Source organism: Phoca vitulina, unplaced genomic scaffold (assembly GCF_004348235.1).
Source record: "Phoca vitulina isolate PV1807 unplaced genomic scaffold, GSC_HSeal_1.0 scaffold69, whole genome shotgun sequence".
Lineage (NCBI taxonomy): Eukaryota > Metazoa > Chordata > Mammalia > Carnivora > Phocidae > Phoca > Phoca vitulina.
The window spans coordinates 4,255,326-4,278,771 of NW_022589772.1; the positions used below are offsets into that span (position 1 = coordinate 4,255,326).

The 23,446-nt window shown below is 39.6% G+C and overlaps 1 protein-coding gene across 5 annotated transcripts in view; it reads left to right on the forward strand.

The window, feature by feature from the left end:
* CHRDL1 (chordin like 1) overlaps positions 1-23,446 on the forward strand; it is a 112,787-nt gene that overhangs the window by 2,660 nt on the left and 86,681 nt on the right. For 4 of the 5 annotated variants that reach the window (XM_032392776.1, XM_032392773.1, XM_032392777.1 and 1 more), the window contains exon 2: positions 1,660-1,811. In XM_032392776.1, the coding sequence (XP_032248667.1) occupies positions 1,660-1,811 (152 nt within the window). The remainder of the gene's footprint in view (positions 1-1,659; positions 1,812-23,446) is intronic. The other variant, XM_032392774.1, reaches the window with a different exon arrangement.

Consider the following 23,446-nt stretch of genomic DNA (forward strand, 5'->3'; position numbering starts at 1 on the left):
CTCATTCGAAGGCTTGGGGGATAAGCTTATTAAAGTAGGCTCAGAAAGAACCTCGCTGGGCTGGGCAGCTGTGTTAAACCATTCATGGAAATGATTTGCTTCAAGGGGGACCTGGTAGCTCTCAGAGGACAGAGACGTGCTGAGTGATTGAAGCTGGACCACAAGCTCGCAGAGGGGACCAAGATGTCAGACCCGAGGTCTTTGGGATGCTAGGAACATGTCCTATGAGAATTTGGCCCTTGTTTAAGGAGCAGGAAGGGGCGCCTGGGTGGCTCAGTAGGTTAAGCGACTGCCTTCAGCTCAGGTCATGATCCCGGGGTCCTGGGATCGAGCCCCACATCGGGCTCCCTGCTCAGCGGGGAGCCTGCTTCTCCCTCTCCCCTTGCTCCAGCCCCCCGCTCATGCTCTCTCTCTGTCAAATAAGTAAATAAAATCTTAAAAAAAAAAAAAAAGAAGGAGCAGGAAGGAGGTAGAGAAGGCAGACGGGTGCTGCAAATCATGGCACAAGTTATTCTGTATTTTCTACTTAGGTTACATAGCCATAATTTCAAACAGTGGCTTTCAATTTATCCGGATAAGTTCATAGCATTTCAAGTAGGAGCTGTGGCATCCCCATCGCGGCCCAAAGATAGTTCAGTTCTCCGGAATGATCATCTTGCTTTTCTGCCAGCTCTTTATACTCAGTATTCAGGTTGGCCCCTCAGAAAAGATCAATGCGCTTAATTCCCATTGGGGTTAACCCCGGATTGAAATGTGGTGTTTCTCGGACATCTGCATACTTTCAAATCATCCATTGGAAGCGTTTTGTGGACTCTAAAATCTATGGAAATGACCTGTGGCTGGACCTGAGCAAGCTTTCTGTGTTTTAAGGCTCAAAAGGTTTAAGATTTCCACCCCTTAGACTAGAAATGCAAGTCTCATACTTTTAAGAATTATAGTTGCTTTGATAGTCTTCTGCATGGTGGTGCAGTGTGAACACATTATCTATTTAAATTGGCCTAATGTCCCTTAAAAATGGCCCACTAGAAGTTTCCATTTTGCAGTGGACTTCACATGAGAGCAATATGTCTGAACCATTAAGGTGTTTACTTGTATCCATTTGCTAAGTATATCCATCTTTTCCAACGTAAGTAACCCAACTGCACATCTTTATAGATCTCATAGAAGACACAGGAGAAACACTGACCAATTTATGCCTCATCCCTGAAGGATTAATAAATAGCAGTAGTCTTGAAGCTAAGATGAGTTAACTTGCATTTCAGAAATTGTTTGGGTCCCATGCCTATTATTTTTATCTTGGTTGCCAGAGGAGCCGTTTTGCAAACCCATTTCCCTTTTCTCCCAAAGAAAATCTCTTGGGAAATCAACTCTAATTCTGTTAGAAAGGATGATTTCAAAATTTATTTTTATTTTCCTATGACTTGCCTGTAAGGATTTTAGCCTTAGCATTGGATAGGAATGCATGTTCATCTGCTTGAATTTCCCCCCTTAATCTTTGCAAGACAGGAGAGGCAAGTGCTCTTTCTTACACAGGAAAACAGTGCTTACGCTTACGAAATCCTCTAGTATTTTCCCCCCTGACAAGTTAAAAGCGTAAGCATCGGTGATCTCCCATCAGTTTCAGACGACCTAAGTCTTTTTTTCTTGCTTTCTTCCCAGCAGCTTGAATACACTGGGCCCTGAAAGTTTTGAGCGGCCTTTTGCAGTGGTGAAGATGAGAAAAAAGTGGAAAATGGGAGGCATGAAATGTATCTTCTCCTTGTTGCTGTTCTTTCTTTTCCTAGAAGGAAGCAAAACAGAACAAGTAAAACGTAAGTGTCTTGAGTTTAACAAACAAGATACTTTATTGTAATTTCTTTGAAAATGTGGTTATAATCTGTAGGGATCGTGATTTAGCCCAAATGTGGCCATACCATTATTCTAAGAGAAGAAAGTGAATGTTACTGGTTTATGCATGAGTTGATAAAAGAATGAGTGCTCTGAATCGGGCCAACTACATTTGGGGCTGTTTTTCTGATTATCATATAGTTTTCATCTCCTAGAACACATGACACATTAGCCTATTTTCCTTTTCCTGTTCTAAGCTGTACAAATCTCATTCCATTTTACGTAACTCTAGAAATATCTGACAGATGAGCTGGATTTTTTCCCAAATTTCAGACTCTTCAGCAAAGGTTTTCAGTTTATGTAAAAGAATAACACAGAAAAGAAAAAAAGAAAACGAAAAAGAAAAAGTAAGGCAGGCTCTGCCTATTCCCTTATGCCGCAAAACGAAGAAAGAAAAAACCTTCACATGAACTGGATTCAGATGAAAAATCCTTTGAGGAAATTGAGATTCCAGGGACCGTGAGCAAATCGGATGCCGTTTATTGAAAGAACGTCCCCGCAAAGCCAGGGAATATTTCTAGAAAGTCAGCGATCCGTGTGATGGGCTAACACATTGGAGAAAGCCGAGTGGCAGGAAGGGGGTATAATTAACCCTCCTGGCTGCCACGTTTGGGAGATTTATGCGTAACCGTTGACATCGCTGCTCTCGTTAGGGGCTTTGCTGCAAGTCCGAACCTCACCTTCTTGGGGCCACTTGCAGCCTTCTCTGGGGTGGACGCTCGCTCTAAATTGGAAGGAAAAACCACCGCTTTGGTTCCCCTCTTTGGCTGCATCAAAAGCAGCACAAACTGGAGCTGGGCCAAGAGGGGCATTCTCTGCTCCACTGAACTTATTCATGAGAAGGAACTGTGAAAATCTTCCTGGTAGGGGCTGCAGCAGCATGTGAAGCCCATCACTGAAACATTTATCTCCTTTATCAGTGCAAGTTGACTATAGCCAGCGTGAGGCTCGTGGACAGGGAGAACGGTGCCAAATTCATTCCACCATGACGTGTATTTCTGTCCCACTACGCTTTTCATAGTCCCCCCTGTCTTCTTCCCGGGAGAAGGGGTGCTTTTGATTAGGCTTCTGAGCGTGAGTGACCTGTGGTGTTATCTAGCGTGATGGGGACATGAGAGGAAGTTTGGCAGGGCCCAGGGATCAGCTAGGAAACTCTGCATCACTTTCTGTCCTGTCAGAAAGCTCTCCTTTAAGTGGCTGTGATAGAAAAGTTGTCCATTCATCTTCAGCTCTGCTTACAACCCAGCTGGGCCTAAGATCCTTGCTCTCTTATGACCTGTTACTGATGGCGTCATAGGGGAAGCTTGCAACTCTCGGAAGACCATCTCTTCTGGGAAGTCTTCCATATGTACGAAGACTTGAGGAATACTGTCCATGTAACCTTGAGCTTACTTGACAAACCAAAGAAAAATCGGACTTCAAAAATATTTACAGGCCCCACACTATCCCTTTCTAATGGCTTCTGCTGCCTATGAATTTGTCCCAAGCCCTTTTGATACTCGGTTGGTGTCAAAATGATTACATAGTAGATGGCTTAGGGCCCCAGTTCTCTCCTCGTGTTTCAGCTTTACAGTCAGATGATGAGGCTAAGGGCATGGTCATCCCCTGAATGAGCCGCTCAGGATCATTCCGTGTGGCCACGCCCAAGCTAACTGTCTCGAGGACATGTGCTAAGTTATCTCCACTAAAGGGGAAATCTCAGAGCATATGCCCTCTGTACGTTGCCTTGATACACACACACACACACACGCGCGCACACACACACACAATGCATGCACGGAGATTTGTACTGTAGCTCTAACAGTGAGAAGTCAGAAGCAGTGGAAATGTCAGTCCACTGGGGAATGGTTACATAAATGATCTGTGTAATGTACTATCATGCTACCATTAAAAACATTGCATATTACAAATCTGAGAGCCCTGCGAAATGCTTACCTCCTTTTTAAACTTCTTAAATTTTAAAATTAATGATAGTCATCATGCAAAACAATCTGAAAGTATCTGGGCTTTATAAGAATGTGTGTCCCTCAGCTACCAACCCTCCTCCCAGGGGAAGCCATTACTAACAGTTTGCTATGTGTTCTTCCAAACTCTTCCCTCTGCGTCCTAACAACACACATACATGTTTGTAAGGTTTTTTTCTTTTACGAAGATGGGGTATGATATGTATTTTTCTGTAACTTTTATTCAGATATGTGTCTGGGACATCCTTCCATGTCAGAGCCTTGCCATATAACGGTACCGTATTCTTTCTCATGCCTGTGTAGTTTCCGGTCATACACGCGTGCCCTGGTTTAGTTAACCAGTCGCTAGTTGTATATATTGAGGTTGCTTCCAGTTTTTGCTCTTACAACTAAGGCATTGATGAACACCTTCGGACACTTAGGCAAGTATTTGTGAGGAATCATTTGGTCAGTGTGGATGTTCACTTTTCACCTTGGTAAGCACTGTCAAATTATCCTTCAAAATGAGTTGTGTTCATTTCTACTTCCACTGTCTATGTATGAGTGTCCTTCTCTAACTCCTTCACCAAAAATATAATTAATCTTTGTATCTTGGGGCCCATTTAATAGTGGAAATCATATTTCAGTTTTGCTGTGATATTTTCCTATTACCGGCATATCTTTGTCATTCGTTTTCAAGCCAATTGTATTTCTTCAGTGACTGGCCCATTTTGCAGTTACATTGCTTGTCTTGGTGGTTGGTAAAAACTTACTTATTAACATTTTGTTATTTCGAACCTTGTTAGTAACCTTTTGTGTTTAAAATATTATTTTCCCCATCTGCCAGGTCCTTTAAACTTTAAGTTGGATTTGCCCATAGAGAGGTTTTAAATGTTGGTGTCATCAGATCTGTTATTTATTTCCTTTATGGCTTCTGAATTTCTTCTTCTTCCTAAGGAGGTCCTTACCACTCGCTCTATTATGTTTTCTTCTGCTTCCATAATGTCGGGTTTTACCCATAGTTCTCTATTCCATCCGAAATTTATAGTCGTGTGTGGTGTGCAGTGGGGAGCTAATTTTTTTTTTAATCTGTGGGTGGTAGGCTCATGACTTCTTTTTGCTCATCTCTGTGCCTCTGTTTATTCTGGAGTTTCCACAATTGGCAAGTATGACTTTTAAAACAGGGATAAAAATCTGGGAAAACTCCGGGTAACGTGTTAATTGTAAAGGTAATAAACCCTCCCATCTCTCCTTGCTGCCTGATGCCATTTTACACAAGGAAGCCAAGGGTTTTGACCCTTCATGGGTTGGTTTCAGTATAAGCTCCTATGTCAATGCAGACTCTCTGTAGCCTGTTTGCTCTCCTGTCTTGGGTGTCAGGGTGGAAGGAGGGGGCATGCCATTTGGTCAAAGATGCTCACTCAATTGGTGTAGAATCGGAAGAGTTCTGGAGAAAGGGCCATATTTGCAAAAAGCTGTTTTCACAACGAAAGGGAGGGCTGGATGCTGCCACTCGCTAGTAGCTAATTAGCCATAGTTATATTGCTCTCCCAGGGGACAAGACTGGTTCTGGAACCCAGGGAATCCTGATGGCTCATTGCAATGGATGATGGAGCCCTGTGTGGCTTATAGAAAAGTCTGTTACTGTCCAGAATCAGCAAGGTTTGAAGTCCATAGTGGGGGGTGGGGGGTGGGGGGTGGGGAGGAGTCTTTCTGTAACTCCATTATGCTCTGTTGTTAAAGTTGTAGTCAAAGAGGCCGGGAAGCTCTTTTGAAGTTCAAAGGAGCGTAACATTCAGCGCATGATAATTCATGCAAATATGGGACAGGCGAACTGAAGAGTTTGCCTCTTTTGGCAGTTCTAACGTGGGTAATGAACGATCCATCAAAGTGAGGTGGAAGGAGTGAGATGTGGGGAATATTCAGTTATGTATTTCCAAAGGACCAGCCTGGGCCAGGTCTGGCAGAAGTTCTGGGGAGAGGGATTGTCCATGTATTTCATGGAGTCCGTTCCTCCTGTACAAGGTGAGTTAGCTGGATCTTCTAAGGGACTAGAATCTCACTCATTTTTTCTCTTCAGGAGAAAAGCTTCCAACGTTCATATCTGGCTGAAAATGAGCCTGTTATGGAGCCTACCCTGAGCTTCTCTATTGTGAAAACCAACCAGAGAGGCTTGAGTTTTCCTCTTCTAGGTTCTCACTTGGACATTTGATGTGATTACTGGACGGTAGAAAGAAGCAAGCAAAAGAGTAGATCTCTTCTCTTAGAGGCCCTTATAGGTGGAAGTTGACAAAAGTGAGAACACCTTAACTTTGGATACCTTAATGCTTTGCAAAGTACATTCTTCTTTATTTTAAGATTTTATTTATCTGAGAGAGAGAGAGAGAACACCTATGAGTGGGGAGAGGGGCAGAGGCAGAGGGAGAAACAGACTCCCCGCTGAGCACGGAGCCCAATGCAGGACTCGATCCCAGGACCCTGAGATCATGACCTGAGCTGAAGGCAGACACTTAACCCACTGAGCCACTCAGGCCCCCCCCAAAGTACATTCTTATTTTTTATGTGGGGGGTGCCAGTGGGGTTGGGTGTGGAGGCTCTGGAGTCAGCTTAGATCCAAACCCCAGATCTTCAAATTCAGTGTTCTGTTCACGACCCCGGTTTGCTTCTAGCAATTCTCTGGGGAAAGCCAGTTCATACTCTTGAATAGAAGCCCATTCCTTTGCTCATGGCAGCCACTTACCACATAAGGGGTGATCCAAGTGAATGAATAAAGAACTTTGTAACCAGAATTCCTAAGAGAGGCGGTATACTATTGGGGAGTTAAAAGGGATTAACACGAACATTATTCAGGAACCTGAAGAAGCTAAGCCAAAGGAAATTTGTGAGGAAGGTTAAAAATATGTGCCTCTATGTCCATGCTTCTTAGATTTCCCTGACTTCTCAGTAGGACTGGAATGTCCTCAGAGTCTAATGGAAAGAGGACTGTGCTTTAAGTCAGGAGACCTGGTTTCTGGTCAGTTCTGTTGCTTGCTGTGTGGTATTGGTTGAGTCATTCATGCTCTCTGAACGAAGGATTCTCTACTTATAAGCTGAAAATTCTTGCTTTCTGGATGGCAAAGTAAAGGACACCAGAGTAGGCACCGAGGAGGGTGGGACGAGGGAAAACAAGGCTCTGGCTTTGGGTACTCGGAGGACACCTGGACTTTTATCACTGTCCCAAGGTCATTGCGAAGAGCATTTATTCCTTTAAGATTTATAGCCTGCCTGCTTCTAAAAAGGATTAGATACAGGTTACATATGAAAGAATAGCTGCAAGCTAACATTTTTAAAGATGAAATGAAATAGAGCACCTCTGAAGGAAGTGGGAAGCGTAGATGTTCTTAACACCTGGTTTGGCGCGCTATAGCTTTCACACTCTAAATTTGGCTTGCACTTCCGAAAAGATAAAAAGAGGGAGTTTGGGGTGGCTGGCAAGAGAAAATTACAGTTTCATCTACGGAGATTATTCCTACCTCCCACCCATTCAGGCAGTATTGATCATGGGATGTTTGAATAAGGCACATTTGGGAAGTACAGGATACCATCTGTAACCTTGGTTTCAGAGATGAAAGAAGAATGGGCTTTCTTTATTGACTCTGTAAAGGAAGAGGGCAAGTAGTAAATTATAACTCAATAAAAGTCTTCCCGTAAGTGTGAAGGCAGTGTGGTCCAGATCCTTTTAAGTTCAGATGATCTACACGTAGACTAGATTGTCAGTTATCAGACACCCAAGCAAGCTTTATATTAACATGACTTTTTTTTCTGATTTTAAAATAGATGCTAAAATGAAAAGCTAAGTCACCTCCAAAGAATAATAAAAAAATAAAATAGATGCTCATTGTTAAACATTCAGAGGACCCAGAAAAACATAATGAAAACAGGGGTGCCTGGGTGGCTCCATTGGCTAAGCATCTGCCTTTGGCTCAGGTCATGATCCCAGGGTCCTGGGATCGAGCCCCGCATCAGGCTCCCTGCTAAGCCGGGAGCCTGCTTCTCCCTCTCCCTCCTCCCCTCCCCCCGCTCATGCTCACTAGTCTTTTTTTCCATGCTCAGCTATACATACATGTTATCATACATATACATTATTTTAATATTTTAATATTTAATATTTTAAAAATGAAGCCCTGCCTTATAACCAATTTGGTTTATTATGTCAATTCACAATTGATTCTCGAAAATGCACCTGCAATGGTGATAGATCCCATGTTGTTTGAAGCGAAAGCTGGATTTTTTTCGATATCTGTTGCAGGGCATGCAAAGTTGATCCTGCTGTGAAAAAAGTTCAAGAGCACATCTTGAACTCTTGACCAAATGGAAAGCAAACCTCCTTCAGCAGAGACTTGCGCCGCCAAGGTGCTGATAGGAAGAACAACTTGTTTGTTCAAACAAGAGCTTTGATTTTTACCCAAAGTCCTGTGCCAGATGACATGTAAGAGATGATTTTAGCCAGAAAAATATTCAGGTCAGGTTTCACCAGCCAAGCAGCCTTTCTGTGAAAGGACCTCCACGTGGCCTCATGGTAAGGACTGAGTTGAATACTGCCAACTCCCAGTTATCCATGCTAGTGGGGGGCTAGAAGAGCGCAATAAATTGAGATTTCATGGAAAATCTCCAGTTCTTATCTGAGCTAATGGTATGGCCTTGCTCATTGTCAAACCTCTTTGAAATATGGACTCTTTTCTTCTCATTGAGTTTGCCCACCTGCTAGTAGAAAATTGACACAGCCACAAGGCGCAGATAGTGGGAGGGTCGTGATGGGTAGAAGCTGCTCAATATATATGAATTTGAATTAATTTGAGGCAAATGATCTAAGTAGGAATAAGGTAAATCAACTCCAGATACACAGGAATAAGCTGGATATACAGGATGGAGAATTTGACTTCTTCCTGGCTTCCATAACCTGGAAATGAAGTCTTGAAGCCCTGAGGAAATCTGAGAGGGACTTCGATCCCAGGAACCCAATTGCCAGAGAAATAGGAGCCTTTTTCTTCTGTAACTATGATATCTTGTCTTGCCCTTCCTCCACTCCGCTTCAAGTTTGATAAACGACAGAAGTATTTATGCTTTCATTTTTTCTGCCTTATTATAGTCTATAATAGCCTTTTAAAAATAATTAAAAAGGAACTTGTGTACTTGATTTGTCCACTATATAATGAACAGCAAAGATTCATCGCTCTTTTCACTGACTGTATGTGTTATAATAAAGTAAATATTATTGTAATACTTGCATGATGATGTGTCTACAGTAATAGCTCTTACCAAAAACAGTTCCTAAGAATGTTTTCTTGCTTTTAGACTGGCGATGAAGTTATTGACCTTTTGACCTAGTCCTGGGTACTAGACAGTAACAATCAGGCAAAACATTGATGGCATAGTGACGCATCTCTATTTACTTTTAACCATCATTATTTCTGTTAACAGGGGCCCCTAAAGTAGCAGGGATCGCCACTTCTAATTAGGGCCAGCCGCACCATTTGAAAATTAGCTATGACAATGCAGGTTGAAGCTCCATCTCAAATGTTAGTTGCAGTTCCTTTGGGACCAAGTTCTGCTCGCAGATACCATTAGTTAGTGGTAAGTCATGCATTCCCCAGCTGGTATCTGTCAGCTACTGGCAAGTGATAAGCTTACTTTTCCTTGCCTGTATCTTCTAGAAGTTGGCGAGTCATCGTTGTTTTAATAAAATCAGCTCACATGTGCTTCTTGTCCAAGATGATATACTGGGACTTTAGGTGTGGTCGATTATGCTGTGCAACTCATTAAATTCTCCCCTGGGTTAATGCCAAAAACTTTGTAAAAGTTCAGACTTCTAAGCATGTGCTGAAATTGACTTTACCACAGCTTCTTAAAATTGATCATTGTTCAGCATACTCATCGAGAAATCCGCGGTAATTGTGCCAACCGCTCAATCCTAGACACTTGTGGTAAAACATGTCTTAAGGATTATAGTGTTTACTTTCGTTATGTGTTTGAAAAAAAAAATCAGAGTCGGTAATTGCAGAAGCTTTGTTTAGTAACTCCTGTGGCATCACAGTTCCACTCCGTGTCTGCCTCCATTTCCTGAGTTTGCTCCTTCCAAGAGTTTGTGGATTTCTATCTGCGGCATAATTGGCCAAATCCTATATTGCTGAGATGATGAAACACTATTATGTTTGCAGTTAGGACCACGTTTCTATCAGAAGTTAGTGTTTGAGTAAGATTTTCATCAAGAAGCATAGTTTGCCAGCCGCTGGTACCATAATATGGAAGAAAGGCCATGTGAGTATTATTAGGTTTCGAGAGAACTTCCAGCTTGGCTAATCTATCTTCCCAACTAGATTTCAAACCCTTTGACAGCATAGGTACTATTTTTTTTTGCCTTGTAAACACATTTTAAAAATTATTTTTTAGAGATTTTACTCATTTATTTGTCAGAGAAACAGAGAGTGAGAGGGAAAGAGGCAAGCAGAGGGAGATGCAGGCTTCCCGCTGAGCAAGGAGCCTGATGTGGGACTCGATCCCAGGACCCTGGGATCATGACCTGAGCCAAGGCAGACGCTTAACCGACTGAGCCACCCAGGCGTCCCCATTTTAAAAAAATTATTGAAGGAAAATTAACATACAATGTTTTATTTGTTTCTGGTGTACAACATATTGATTCGACAACCAGTGTGGAAAAAATTATAGAGGTTCCTCAAAAATTTAAAAATAGAATTACCCTATAATCCAGTAATTCCACTACTGGGTATCTACCCAAAGAAAATGATAACACTAACTCAAAAAGATATATGCACCCCTAAGTTTATTGCAGCATTATTTACAATAGCCAAGATATGGAAGCAACCCAAGTGTAGATGAATGGATAAAGAAGATGTGGGATACACACATGCACGCGTGCACGCCACACACACACAGCGGACTATTACTCATCCATCAAAAAGAATGAGATCTTGCCATCTGCAACAACATGGATGGAGCTAGAGGGTATTATGCTAAGTGAAATAAGTCAGACAGAGAAAGACAAATACCATGTGATTTCACTTGTATGTGGACTCTAAAAAGCAAAGCAAGAGTGGGTACTATTTTATACTTTGTGCCTTTATCACAGTGATAGATCCACAAAATGCATAATAAAGCCTGCCAGATGTACCATTTTATACAGTCTACTTGGTTATGACTTGACTTTACTGCGGACAACACCTGATTCTTTAAAAGGTAATCGAAGATGCTTCAGGCGGTCTTACGGAAGGGTAACTTGAGAAAATGTTAGGCAAGAATGTGTGGAAGCCTTTTATTTTCCAATTTCTCAAAGTGGGTGACCTGTACCTTACAACTATGTAGCTGAAAAAGCTAGAATCCTCTAGTGGTTACAGCCCTTGGGTCTGAAGTCAGACTACTTAGGTTTGAATCCCAGCTCCATACCCTGACCAGTCATGTCAGCTTGGGTACGTTACCAAATCTCCCACTGCCTCAAATTCCTTAACTGAAGATGGGACTAATAGTGGAACCTACCTTATGGGGCTGTCGTGGGCATTTAGTGAATTCGTGTATGTGAAACCCTTAGAACCGAGCCTGGCTTATAGGAAAGTGTTCAACAAATACTAATTGCTCTTTTTGTTATTACTGAGAATGCTATGACCATTCTCATCTGGCTCTGTTGTGTAGGGCCTGGTTCCCTGGCTGCTTTTTACGCTTACCAGTTACCTCTTGGACTTTGAGCCACATTTAGAGCAGGAAAATTCAGATCGTTTAATTTTCATACGTTGTCTAACAACACTCTTTAGAGACTGACTTTGGGGCAAATGGAATCTATTGAGTGAAACGAGTCATTTTGGGTAGATCTATGGATTTCATGAATATGGGGTGCTCAGATATATTGAAAAGATCCATTTAATAATAGTGCCTGTGAAATCACCCACCTTAAAGATATTTCAGAAATGAGATGGCAACTTGCTTAATAGCAATATATAAAGGATACTCTCCTTGTGGCATAAGTATATACTGTTTCTTTGGAAACAGACTTTCTTGCAAGTTAAAACCTTTTAATAATTTGGATGCGAGTTTTAAAAAATATGTAAAGCCACTTGAAACCCACACTTTGATAGCTTGTCTTATTTTAGTGGCTCCTTAGTCTTTCAGGGGTCTTAATCTTGGATTTATCACATTTTTTTTTCATCTAGTAAGGGGTAGGTACATCATCCGACCATGCGGATGGCGTAGCTGATGGTGAACGCTCATCCAATTTCATATTTTGAGTAGGTAGATTTAATGTCAATCTCCGAGGGAGCTAATTCAAGCAAGTACAGTAATTCAGGATCAAATGCATAATACACAGAGTTCCATCTTACTTTGCAATGTGGATTTAAATCAACAAACTTCTAGCTTAGCCACATTTATGTCTTAGTGGCTGCAGACTTATATGAGTAGAATTATTTTTTTTTATTTTTTTTTTTAAAGATTTTATTTATTTATTTGAGAGAGAGAGAATGAGAGACAGAGAGCATGAGAGGGAGGAGGGTCAGAGGGAGAAGCAGACTCCCTGCCGAGCAGGGAGCCCGATGCGGGACTCGATCCCGGGACTCCAGGATCATGACCTGAGCCGAAGGCAGTCGCTTAACCAACTGAGCCACCCAGGCGCCCTATGAGTAGAATTATTTAAATTATTTATGCTAGTCTAATAATGTCACTTGAATAGCCCCCTTTGCGGATTTGCTTCTAAGTGTATACCCAGATACTTTCTGAAGTGTCTAGATAAGTCATATATGTGAAATGCAAATCACCTAGGTATTTGAGAGTGAGATTATAAATTTACTGTAGAGAAATGGTCACTCGCCTCTCACTCACATGTGGAAAGTAGCAAAAGGTGCCTCATTTAGATGTTTGTTTTGGGAAATTCAGTACATTTCTCATCAAAGATGCTGGGATTGTTAGAATATTTAAAATATTTCCTACTCCATTCTAGAATATTGTGGATCAGGAGTCTTAATTTGTGTCTATACCAAGAAAATTTTATTTCTAAGACTTGGCTGAAAAGCACACAAGTTCTGCCTAAAAAGTAATGTTGATTTTCTGAGTTCTTTCAGTTAACACATGATTTTGAACACCTACTCTGAGCTCAGAAATGTAGATTAATATAACAATGTTAACAGGGGCGCCTGGGTGGCTCAGTCGTTAGGTGTCTGCCTTCAGCTCGGGTCATGTCCCAGGGTCCTGGGATTGAGCCCCGCGTTGGGCTCCCTGCTCCGCGGGAGGCCTGCTTCTCCCTCTCCCACTCCCCTTGCTTGTGTTCCCTCTCTCGCTGTGTCTCTCTCTGTCAAATAAATAAATAAAATCTTTAAAAATATATATATATAACAATGTTAACAAAAATAGTAATATAACAAGAGGGGAAATATAAATACTTATTAAAATTGAATATATATTCAACCTTCCTGATAAAGAAAAATACTAGTTCTGTTTTCTACTACCAAATCGGCAATTTTATCTTATTTTTTATTAAATTTTAAATTATAATTCCAGTATAGTTAACGTATAGTATTATATTAGTTTCAAGAGTGTAATAAGTGATTCACCAATTCTATACATTACTCGGTGCTCATCATAAGTGTACTCTTTAATCCCCTTCACCCATTTCACCCATCCCCCCACACACCTCCCTTCTGGTGACCATCAGTTTCTTCTCTATAGTAAGAATCTGTTTCTTGGTTTGACTCTCTCTCTCTTTTTTTTTCCCTTTGCTCATTTGTTTTGTTTCTTAAATTTCACATATGAGTGAAATCACATTGTATTTGTCTTTCTCTGACTGACTTGTTTTGCTTAGCATTATACTCTGTAGCTCTATCCATGTTGTTGCAAATGGCAAAATTTCATTCTTTGTTATGGCTGAATAATATCCCATTGTGTGTGTGTGTGTGTGTGTGTGTGTATCACAAACTCTTGGACCTACACCAGATAAAAATCTGTACAGTGAAGGAAACAATCAGCAAAACTAAAGAAAACCTACTGAATGGGGGAAGACATTTGCAAGTGACATATCTGATAAAGGCTTAGTATATATAAAGAACTGGTATAACTCAACACCCAAAAAACAATCTAATTAAAAAGTGGGCAGAAGACATGAACAGACATTTCTCCAGAGAAGACATCCACATGGCCAACAGACACCTGAAACGATGCTCAACATTATTCATCAACAGAGGAATGCAAACCAAAACTACAGTGGGACCTCATACCTGTCAGAATGGCGAAAAACAAGAACATAAGAAACAAGTGTTGGCAAGGATGTGGAGAGAAAGGAACCCTCACATGTTGTTGGTGGGAATGCAAACTGGTGCAGCCACTGTGGAAAACAATACGGAGGTTCCTCAAAAAGATAAAAATAGAACTACCCTACGGTCCAGTAATCACACTACTGGGTATTTACCCAAAGAATACAAAAACACTAAATCAAAAGGATACATGCACCCATATGTTTATTTCAGAATTATTTACAATAGCCAAATTATGGAAGCGTCCCAAGTGTCCAAATTGGCAAAGTTTTACACAATTAAATTATCCAGTGTTGGGCATTCTCACCTACTGCAGATGGAAAGGTAAATTAGTAGAGCTTTGCAGGAAGGCTGTCTGACAGTACAGTTAAGGAATTGGAATGCATTCAAAACCTTTGACTAATCAATCTACTTCTAAGAACTTATATAAAGAAAAGAGCCAGTGTTGCATATAAAACTTTATACACTAGGATATTTATTTTAAAAAATTTGTTTTAAAAAAAGGAAATGAAAAAAACCTGATAGCCCCCAAATAGGGGATTGGTTAATAACTTATGGTTCCACTGTGTTGGTGTAGAATCACACCACTAAGCATGAAGTATAAGGGCATATTTAATGGCACAAAAATATTCATGATATGTTAATTTTAGAATGTAGTTTAAAAAATATATGTACTATATGCTGTTAACTTTGTGATAAAACCTTTATACAATGCATAGAAAATGCGTAGAAAAAAACTGGAAAGAGCTTCTGGTTTCTGGTCTGACATGTAAAGAGCTTAGAAGTTGTCACTCCCATTGTCACACAGAAAAAGCTGAAGGAACAACTCTTAAATCAATTAGAAAATTGAGGTCACAGGGCAAACTGCCCTATGTTCTTTTTTTTTTTTTTAAAGATTTTATTTATTTATTTGACAGAGAGAGACACAGCGAGAGAGGGAACACACGCAGGGGGAGTGGGAGAGGGAGAAGCAGGCTTCCTGCAGAGCAGGAAGCCCGATGCGGGGCTCGATCCAGGACCACAGGATCATGACCTGAGCCGAAGGCAGATGCTTAATGACTGAGCCACCCAGGCTCCCCTGCCCTATGTTCTTTACTCTGAAATCTGGAAAGCCTGGTGAATACAATCACCACTTCTGGGTCCTGGTAGGAGCAAGGATATTGCTGGAGAAGGAGTATGTATTGGCTTGAGAGAAAAACTTTTTTTGTTTTGCGAGTTTTACCTCCAGGAGCCTCATGAGGTTCTCAGGATGAAGACTGGGGAAAAAATTCCTTCCTGCTCCTGGCACAGGAGGGGAAAAAGTAACCATTCTGAAATAAGCCCAAAGCTCTTTGTTCTCCTTAATTAAGGCCTGCCCTCAAGGGAAATGATTTTACCAGAACTTACCTGATTTGCATTTTATTGGAGTCTAACCAACTGAGGAGAAAGGAAATACCCAACTCCACTAGCCTTCCTGTCTACACTGGTGGAGGAGGGCAAACATAATTAGCACGTTTGAAGGTCACAGCTCAGAGGCGAAGACTCACTAAAAGACTGAGAACTAATCGTATGATTATAGAATGCTTCTCCCTCCAACCCCTGCCACAATTTACCACCACATCGATAGGGCCCTTGTGTAATAACAGGAGATTACAGCTGAAAAAACTGCACACCTCAGATACTATTTAAGAAAGAGTATCTAGGGAAGCCCAAAAAAACAGGAAGGAAATAAACAAGGACATTAGAGCAAATTTTAGCTCTGACATCATAGCTACAACAATGAGTACAAGTAGCCTAATTCCTAGGTAAGGTAACATAAAACCTTGTGCTAAAGGCTCATTTACCTTAGTTTCTTTTATCCAATGGACTTTTATCCAATGCATCATGTCCAGTTTTCAACAAAAAAGTAAAAGGCGGGCTGAAAGGCAAAAAAACACAGTCTGAAGACACAAATCAAGCATCAGAACCAGATTCAGTTTATAGAAAATATTTTGGAATTATCAGACTAGGAATTTGTAATAACAATGAGTAGTATGCTTAGGACTCTAATAGGGAAAGTGGATAATATGCAAATTATGTGGGGAATGTAAACAGGGAGATGGAAACTCTTAAGAAAGAATCAAACGGAAATGTGAGAAATCAGAAACACTGTAACAGAGGGGTGCCTGAGTGGCTCAGTTGGTTGAGTGTCCAACTCTTGTTCTCAGGGTTGTGAGATCAAGCACCATGTTGGGCTCCACACTCAATGGGGAGTCTTCTTGTGATTCTTTCTCTCCCTCTCCCTCGGTCCCTCCCCCCTCTCAAGTAAATAAATAAATCTTTAAAAGAAATGTGGGGGTGCCTGCGTGGCTCAGTCAGTTCATGATCTTGGGGTCCTGGGATCGAGCCCCATGTTGGGCCCCCTGCTCAGCAGGAGTCTGCTTCTCCCTCTCCCTTTGCCCCTCCCCCTGCTCATACACTCCCTCTCTCTCTCTCTCTCTCTTTCTCAAAGCAATAAATAAAAATCTTAAAAAAATAAAAAATAAAAAAATGTGAATGGTCTATATACACCAATTAAAAGAGACTAGTGTAGTAGGTAAAAAAAAAAAAAAAAAAAAAAGACCCAACTATATGTTGTCTACAAGAAACCCACTTTAAATATAAAGGTCCATATAGATTAAAAGTAAAGGGATGGAGAAAGATATAGGATGCTGACACTAATCAAAAGTAACTGGGAGTAGCTATATTAATTTCAGACAAAGAAGACTTTCAGAGCGAGGAAAATTACGTGTATGCACCTAACAGGGCATCAAAGTATGTGAGGCAAAAACTATTAGAGCTGCAAGGAGAAACAGACAAATCCGCTATTATAGTTGGAGACTTTTACACCTCTCTATAATAATTAACAGATCCAGAAGACAGAAAATCAGTAAGGATATAATTAAACTGAACAACACCATCAATCAACCAGATCTCATTGACTTCTATAGAATATTTCATCTAACAACAGCAGAATACACATTCTTCTCAAGCTCACGTGAATCATCCACCAAGATAGACCACATTCATAGGTCATAAAACACACCTTACGAAATTAAAAATAATAGACACTATACAGCGTATCCTCTCAGACCACACTGGAATGAAACTAGAACTCAATAACAGAAAGATAGCTGTAAAATCCCCAAATATTTAGAGATTAAATAATACAGTTCAAAATAGCACATGGGTTGGGGTGCCTGGGTGGCTCAGTCAGTTGAGCTTCTGACTCTTGGGTTCCGTTCAGGTCACAATTTCCTGGTCATGGGATTGAGCCCCATGTCAGGCTCTGCGCTCAGTGCAGTCTGCTTCAGATTCTCTCTCCCTGTCCCTCCCCCTCTGCTCATCTCTGTGTGCATACTCTCTCTCTCTCTCTCTCTCTTGCAAATAAATAAATAATTAAATAAATAAAATCTTTTAAAAATAGCATATGAGTCAAAGAAATCTCAAGAGAAATTTTAAAATATTTTGAATTATATGAAAATAAAGATAGAACTTATCAAAATTCACAGGATGCAGCAAAAGCAGTGCTTAGGGGAAATTTATAGCATAGAATTAAGATATTAGAAGAAGAAAGATCTACTGTCAACAATCTGAGTTTCACCTTAAGAAACTAGAAAACTAGGGGTGCCTGGGTGGCTCAGTAGGTTAGGCGTCTGCCTTTGGCTCAGGTCATGATGCCAGGGTCCTGGGATGGAGCCCTGCATCGGGCTCCCTGCTCAGCAGAAAGCCTGCTTCTCCCTCTCCCTCACTGCTCCCCCAGCTTGTGCTCTCTCCCTGTCAAATAAATAAACAAAACATCTTAAAAAAGGAAACTAGAAAAATAGGAGCAAATCAAATCCAAAGTAAGCAAAAGAAAATAAATTTTAAAAAACTAAAGCAGAAATCAATGCAAGTGAAACCAGGGAAACAATAGAGAAAAATCAATAACACCAAAACTGGTTCCTTGAAGAGATCCATAGAATAAACCTCTAGCCAGGTTAATTAAGAAAAAAGGGAGAAGACACGAATTACTAATATCAGAAATGAAAGAAAAGCCATCATCACTACTGACCCATTGATATCAAAAGGATAATAAAGGAATATAATGAACAATTCTGTGTCCACAAATTTGATGACTTAGAAATGATGGACCAATACCTTGGAAGATAAAATTCAACAAAACTCACACAAGAAGAAATAGACAGTCTGAATAGCTTGTATCTATTAAAGAAATTGAATCAACAATTCATAACCTTCCAAAACAGAAAGTACCAGGCCCAGATGATGAACTGGTGAAATTGACCAAACATTTAAGGAAGAAATGATACTGACACTCTTCAGTCTGTTTTAGAAGATAAAAGCAGAAAGAATACTACCTAACTCATTCCATGAGGCCAACATTACCCTGATACCAAAACCAGGAAGAGATGTTACAAGAAAGGAAAACTACAGATCAATATCTCTAATGCAATAATCCTCAGCAAAATATTAGCAAATTGAATCCAACAATGTAATGACAAAGCCACAAATTACGGAATTTATTCCAGACATGCAAGGCTGTTCCAGCATTCAAAAATCAGTTAATGTAATCCATCACATCAACAGGCTAAAGAAGAAAAACCACATGATTATAGCAATAGATGCATAAGAAGCATTTGACAAAATCCAACACTGTCCAGCAAACTAGGAATAGAGGGGAATTTCTTCAACTTCATGAAGAACATCTACAAAAAAAATCTATAGCTAACACCACACTCAATGGAGAGAAACTAGGTGCTTTCCCCCTAAGATCAGGAGCAAGGCGATGATGTCTCCTTTGACCACTCCAATTCAACATTGTACTTGAAGTCATAGCTAATGCAGTAAGATGGGAAATGGAAACAAAGGGTGTAAATGTTTGGAAGGAAGAAATAAAACTACCTTTGTTTACAGATGACATGATTATCTGTGTAAAAAGTCCTAAAGAATCAATTAAAAAACCGTCCCCAAATTAATAAGCAATTATAGCAAGGTTGAAGGATACAAGGTTAATATATAAAAGTCAATTGCTTTCCTATGTACCAGCAATGAACAACTGGAATTTGTAATTAAAAACACAATACCGTTTACATTAGCACCAAAAAAAAAAAAATGAAAATACTTAGGTATAAATCTAGCAAAATGTGTACAAGATCTCTGTAAGGAAAACTACAAAATGCTCAGGAAAGGAATCAAATAAATGGAAAGGATATTCCGTGCTCATGGATAGGAAGACCCAATATTATCAAGATACCAGTTCTCCCCAACTTGATCTATAGATTCAATATAATACCAATCAAAATCCCAGCAATTTACTTTGTGAAAATAAACAAAGTGATTCTAAAGTTTCCATGAAAAGGTAAAAGACCCAGAATTTCCAACACAACATTGAAGAACAATAAAGTTGGAGGACTGACACTACCCATCTTTGAGACTTGCTATAAAGCTACAGTAATCATGACAGTGTGGTGTTGTTGAAAGAAGAGACAAATAGATCAATGGAACACAATAGAGAGCCCAGAAATAGACCCACACAAACATAGCAAACTGATCTCGACAAAAGGAGCAGTGACATTTCATTGGAAAAAGGATAATCTTTTCAACAAATGGTGCCAGAACAACTAGACATCCACATGCAAAAAAAAAAAAAAAAAAAAAAAAAAGAATGTAGACACCGACCTTAAACCTTTCACAAAAATAACTCGAAATGGATCAAAGGTCTGAATATAAAATACATAAGTATAAAACTTCTAAAAGATAACACAGGAGAAAATCTAGGTGACCTTGGGTTTGGTCGTGAGCTTTTAGATACAACACCAAAAGCACGCTCCATGAAAGAAAAAATTGATAAATTGGACTTCATTAAAAGTAAAAACCTGCTCTGCAAAAGACACTGTTGAGCGAATGAAAAGACAAGCCACAGACTGAGGGAAAATATTTGCAAAATGCGTACCTGATAGAGGACTTGTATCCAAAATATACAAAGAGCTCTTAAATCTCACACAAGAAAGAAAAGGAAATGACCAACCTAATTAATAAGTAGGCCAAGAGCTAAACAGACACCTCACCAAAGAAGATATCAGGGTGGCAAATAAGTACATGAAGAGATGCTCCACAATCCTATGTCATTAGAGAATTATAAATTAAATCAACACACCTATTAGAATGGCTGAGACCGGAAATACAGAAGACACCAAATCCTGGTGAGGATGTGGGGCAAGAGGAACTGTCATCCATTGCTGGTGGGAATGTAAAATTGTATAGTCATGTTGGAAGACAGTTTGGAAGTTTCCTACAAAGCTAAACATTGCCATACTATGTCATCCATAGGCATTATTATCTAAGTGAGTTGAAAACATGTCCACACGAAACCTACACGCAAGCATTTATAGCAGTTTTATTCACCATTTCCAATAATCGGAAGCCACCAAGATGTCCTTCAATGGGTAAATTGATAAATAAGCTGTACATCCATACAGCAGAATATTACTCAGTGACAAAATAAATGAACTGTCAAGCAATGAAAAGATGCGGGGGAACCTTAAATGCATAGTTCTAAGTGAAAGAAGCAAGTTTAAAAAGATGTCACACCCTATGATTCCAACGATATGACATCTTGAAAAGACAAAACTATAAAGACAGTTAAAAAAAAATCAGTGGTTTTCGGCAGTTAGGGGGACAGAAAAGGGAGGAGATGAAGAAACAGGAAACGGGATATTTAGGGTACTGAAACGATTCTGTATGATACCGTGAAGGTGGATATATATCATTATACATTTGTCACAACAAAGTGCATGCTCATGTGCTTTAGTTAATGTTAATATCTCACTAGTGGTTCATTAATTGTAACAAATGTACCACACTTACCATAAGATGTTAATAACAAGGGAATTGGGGGTGGGGTCAAGAGAGGGTATATGAGAACTCTGTACTGTCTGCTCGATTTTTTTGTAAACGTCAAACTGCTGTAAGAAACGGAGTCTATTAATTTAAAAAAAGGAAAAAAAAATGGGAGTGACTTTACTAGAATGTTAAAAGTGATTATCTTCTGGTAGGGGAATTATATGTGATTTTTCTTTCCTCTCTCTGTTTTTTTTAATGTTTTATTAAGGTATAGTTTACATGCAACAAAATTCACCCTTTTTGTAGGGTACAGTTTTGTGAGTTTTGACAGAAGCATTCTGCCACATAGGCACCACCATAATCAAGACACAAAAATGACTCCATCTCCCAACAGATTTCCTCTGTGCCCCTTTGTAGTTAAACTTCTTCCCGCACCCCAGCCCTTGGTAACTATGGATCTGTTTTCTGTCCCTATAGTTTTGCCTTTTCCAGAATGAAAAGAAGTAGAATCATACCATATGTGGACTTTGAGTCTGGCTTTATTCATTTAGTGTAATGCCTTTGAGATTCATCTATGTTTGTGTGCCTCTGACTTTCATTTCTTTTTATTGCTAATATTCCATTGTGTGGGTGTTTATAAATTCATCAGCTGAAGGACGTTCGAGGTGTTTTTAGGTTTTGTAGACCATGAAAAGAGCCATTCTAAACATGTAGGTAGAGGTTTTTGTGTGAATATGGTTTTTTTTTTTTTCAGTTATGATGATCATTTTATTGATGTAGATTTTAGCAGGGTTTGGGAGCAATTTACATACAGGTTAATGACATTTGATTAATAATATTTCACCAACCACTTTTTTAAACCTGCATCAGCTGACTGAAAGTGCCAAGGTTCTCATGAACTGCATATATGTTCTCATTTCTCTCAGGAAAATACCTAGGAGTGAGATTGTTGGGTTGTATAGTAAGTGTTCTGTGTAACTTTATAAGAAACTGCCGACTTGTTTCCAGCATGGCTGTACTATTTTGCATTTCCACCAGCAAATATGAGGAAAGTTCCTGTTGCTTCACATCCTCACCAGCACTTAGTATGGTTAGGTTTTTTGAGTTTAGCCATTCTGATAGGTGGGTAGTGATATCTCATCATGGTTTCAATTTGCATTTCCCTGCTGATTAATTATATGTTTGATACCTGTATATCTTCTTTGGTAAAGTGTCTATTCAAATTGTATTTCCCTTTTAAAAATTGGATCATTTCTTTCCTTATCCTTAAGTTTTGAGATTTCTTTACGTATTCTGGATAAAATCTTTTATCAGAAATATGATTTGCAAATAATTTCTCTCATCCCATGGCTTTACTTTTTATTCTCTATACTCTTTTTAAAAAATATTTTATTTATTTATTTGAGAAATAAAGAGAGCAAAAGCAGGGGGAGGGACAGAGGGAAAGAGACAAGCAGGTTCCCTTCTGAGCAGGGAGCTAACGAGGCGCTCGATCCTAGGACCCTGAGATCATGACCTGAGCCGAAGGCAGACACTTTAACCAATTGAGCCACCCAGGTACCCCTTACCACTCTTTCAAAGGCAGAAGTCCTTAATTTTGACGAGGTCCTATTTTATATTTCTTTTATGGATTGTGGTTTTGGTGTCATATCTCAGAAGTCTTTGCCTAACCCAATATCACCAAGATAGCCTTCAATGTTTTCTTCTAGAAGTTTTAAAATATTAAAGTTTACATGGAAGTCTATGATCCATCTTGAATTAATTTTTGTATGTGGTCTGAGTTACAGATTCATTTTAGCTCATGTTTTGTATATGACTATTCAAATGTTCCAGCAGCATTTATTGAAAAGAGTACTGTTTCTCCTTTGAATGGTCTTTGCACCTTTGTTGAAAATCAATTGACTACGTTTATGTGTGGGTCTATTTTTTGACTCGTCATTCTGTTCTATTGATATATTTGTCTAACCTTTTGCCAAAAACACATTGCCATGAAAACTATAATTTTACCTTAAGTCATGAAATCACTTTGTATATGTCCTCCCAAATCTTTCTTTGTCAGACTGTTTTGGCTATTCTACTCCTTTACCTTTTCATATAAACTTTTGAATGAGAGTACCAATTTCTATAAAATATCCCGCTAATAGTTGGTTTTGGGTTTCATTGAATCTATAAGTCACTTTGGGGGGAACTGACACCTTCACAATATTGTGACTTCCAGTCCACAAACAAGGCATACCTCTCCATTTTTTAGGACTCCTCTGGTTTCTTTTATCATAGTTCTGTAGGTTTCTGATTAGAGATCTGGCACACATTTTGTTAGATACCTCAGTGTTTCTATGTTTAGGGGGAGCAAAAGGTACTTTTTCAAATTCCAATTTTTTTTCAGATAAATATTCTTTTTTTTTAATGCTGTGTTAAGCACCATACATTACATCATTAGTATTTGATGTAGTGTTCCATGATTCATTGTTTGCATATAACATCCAGTGC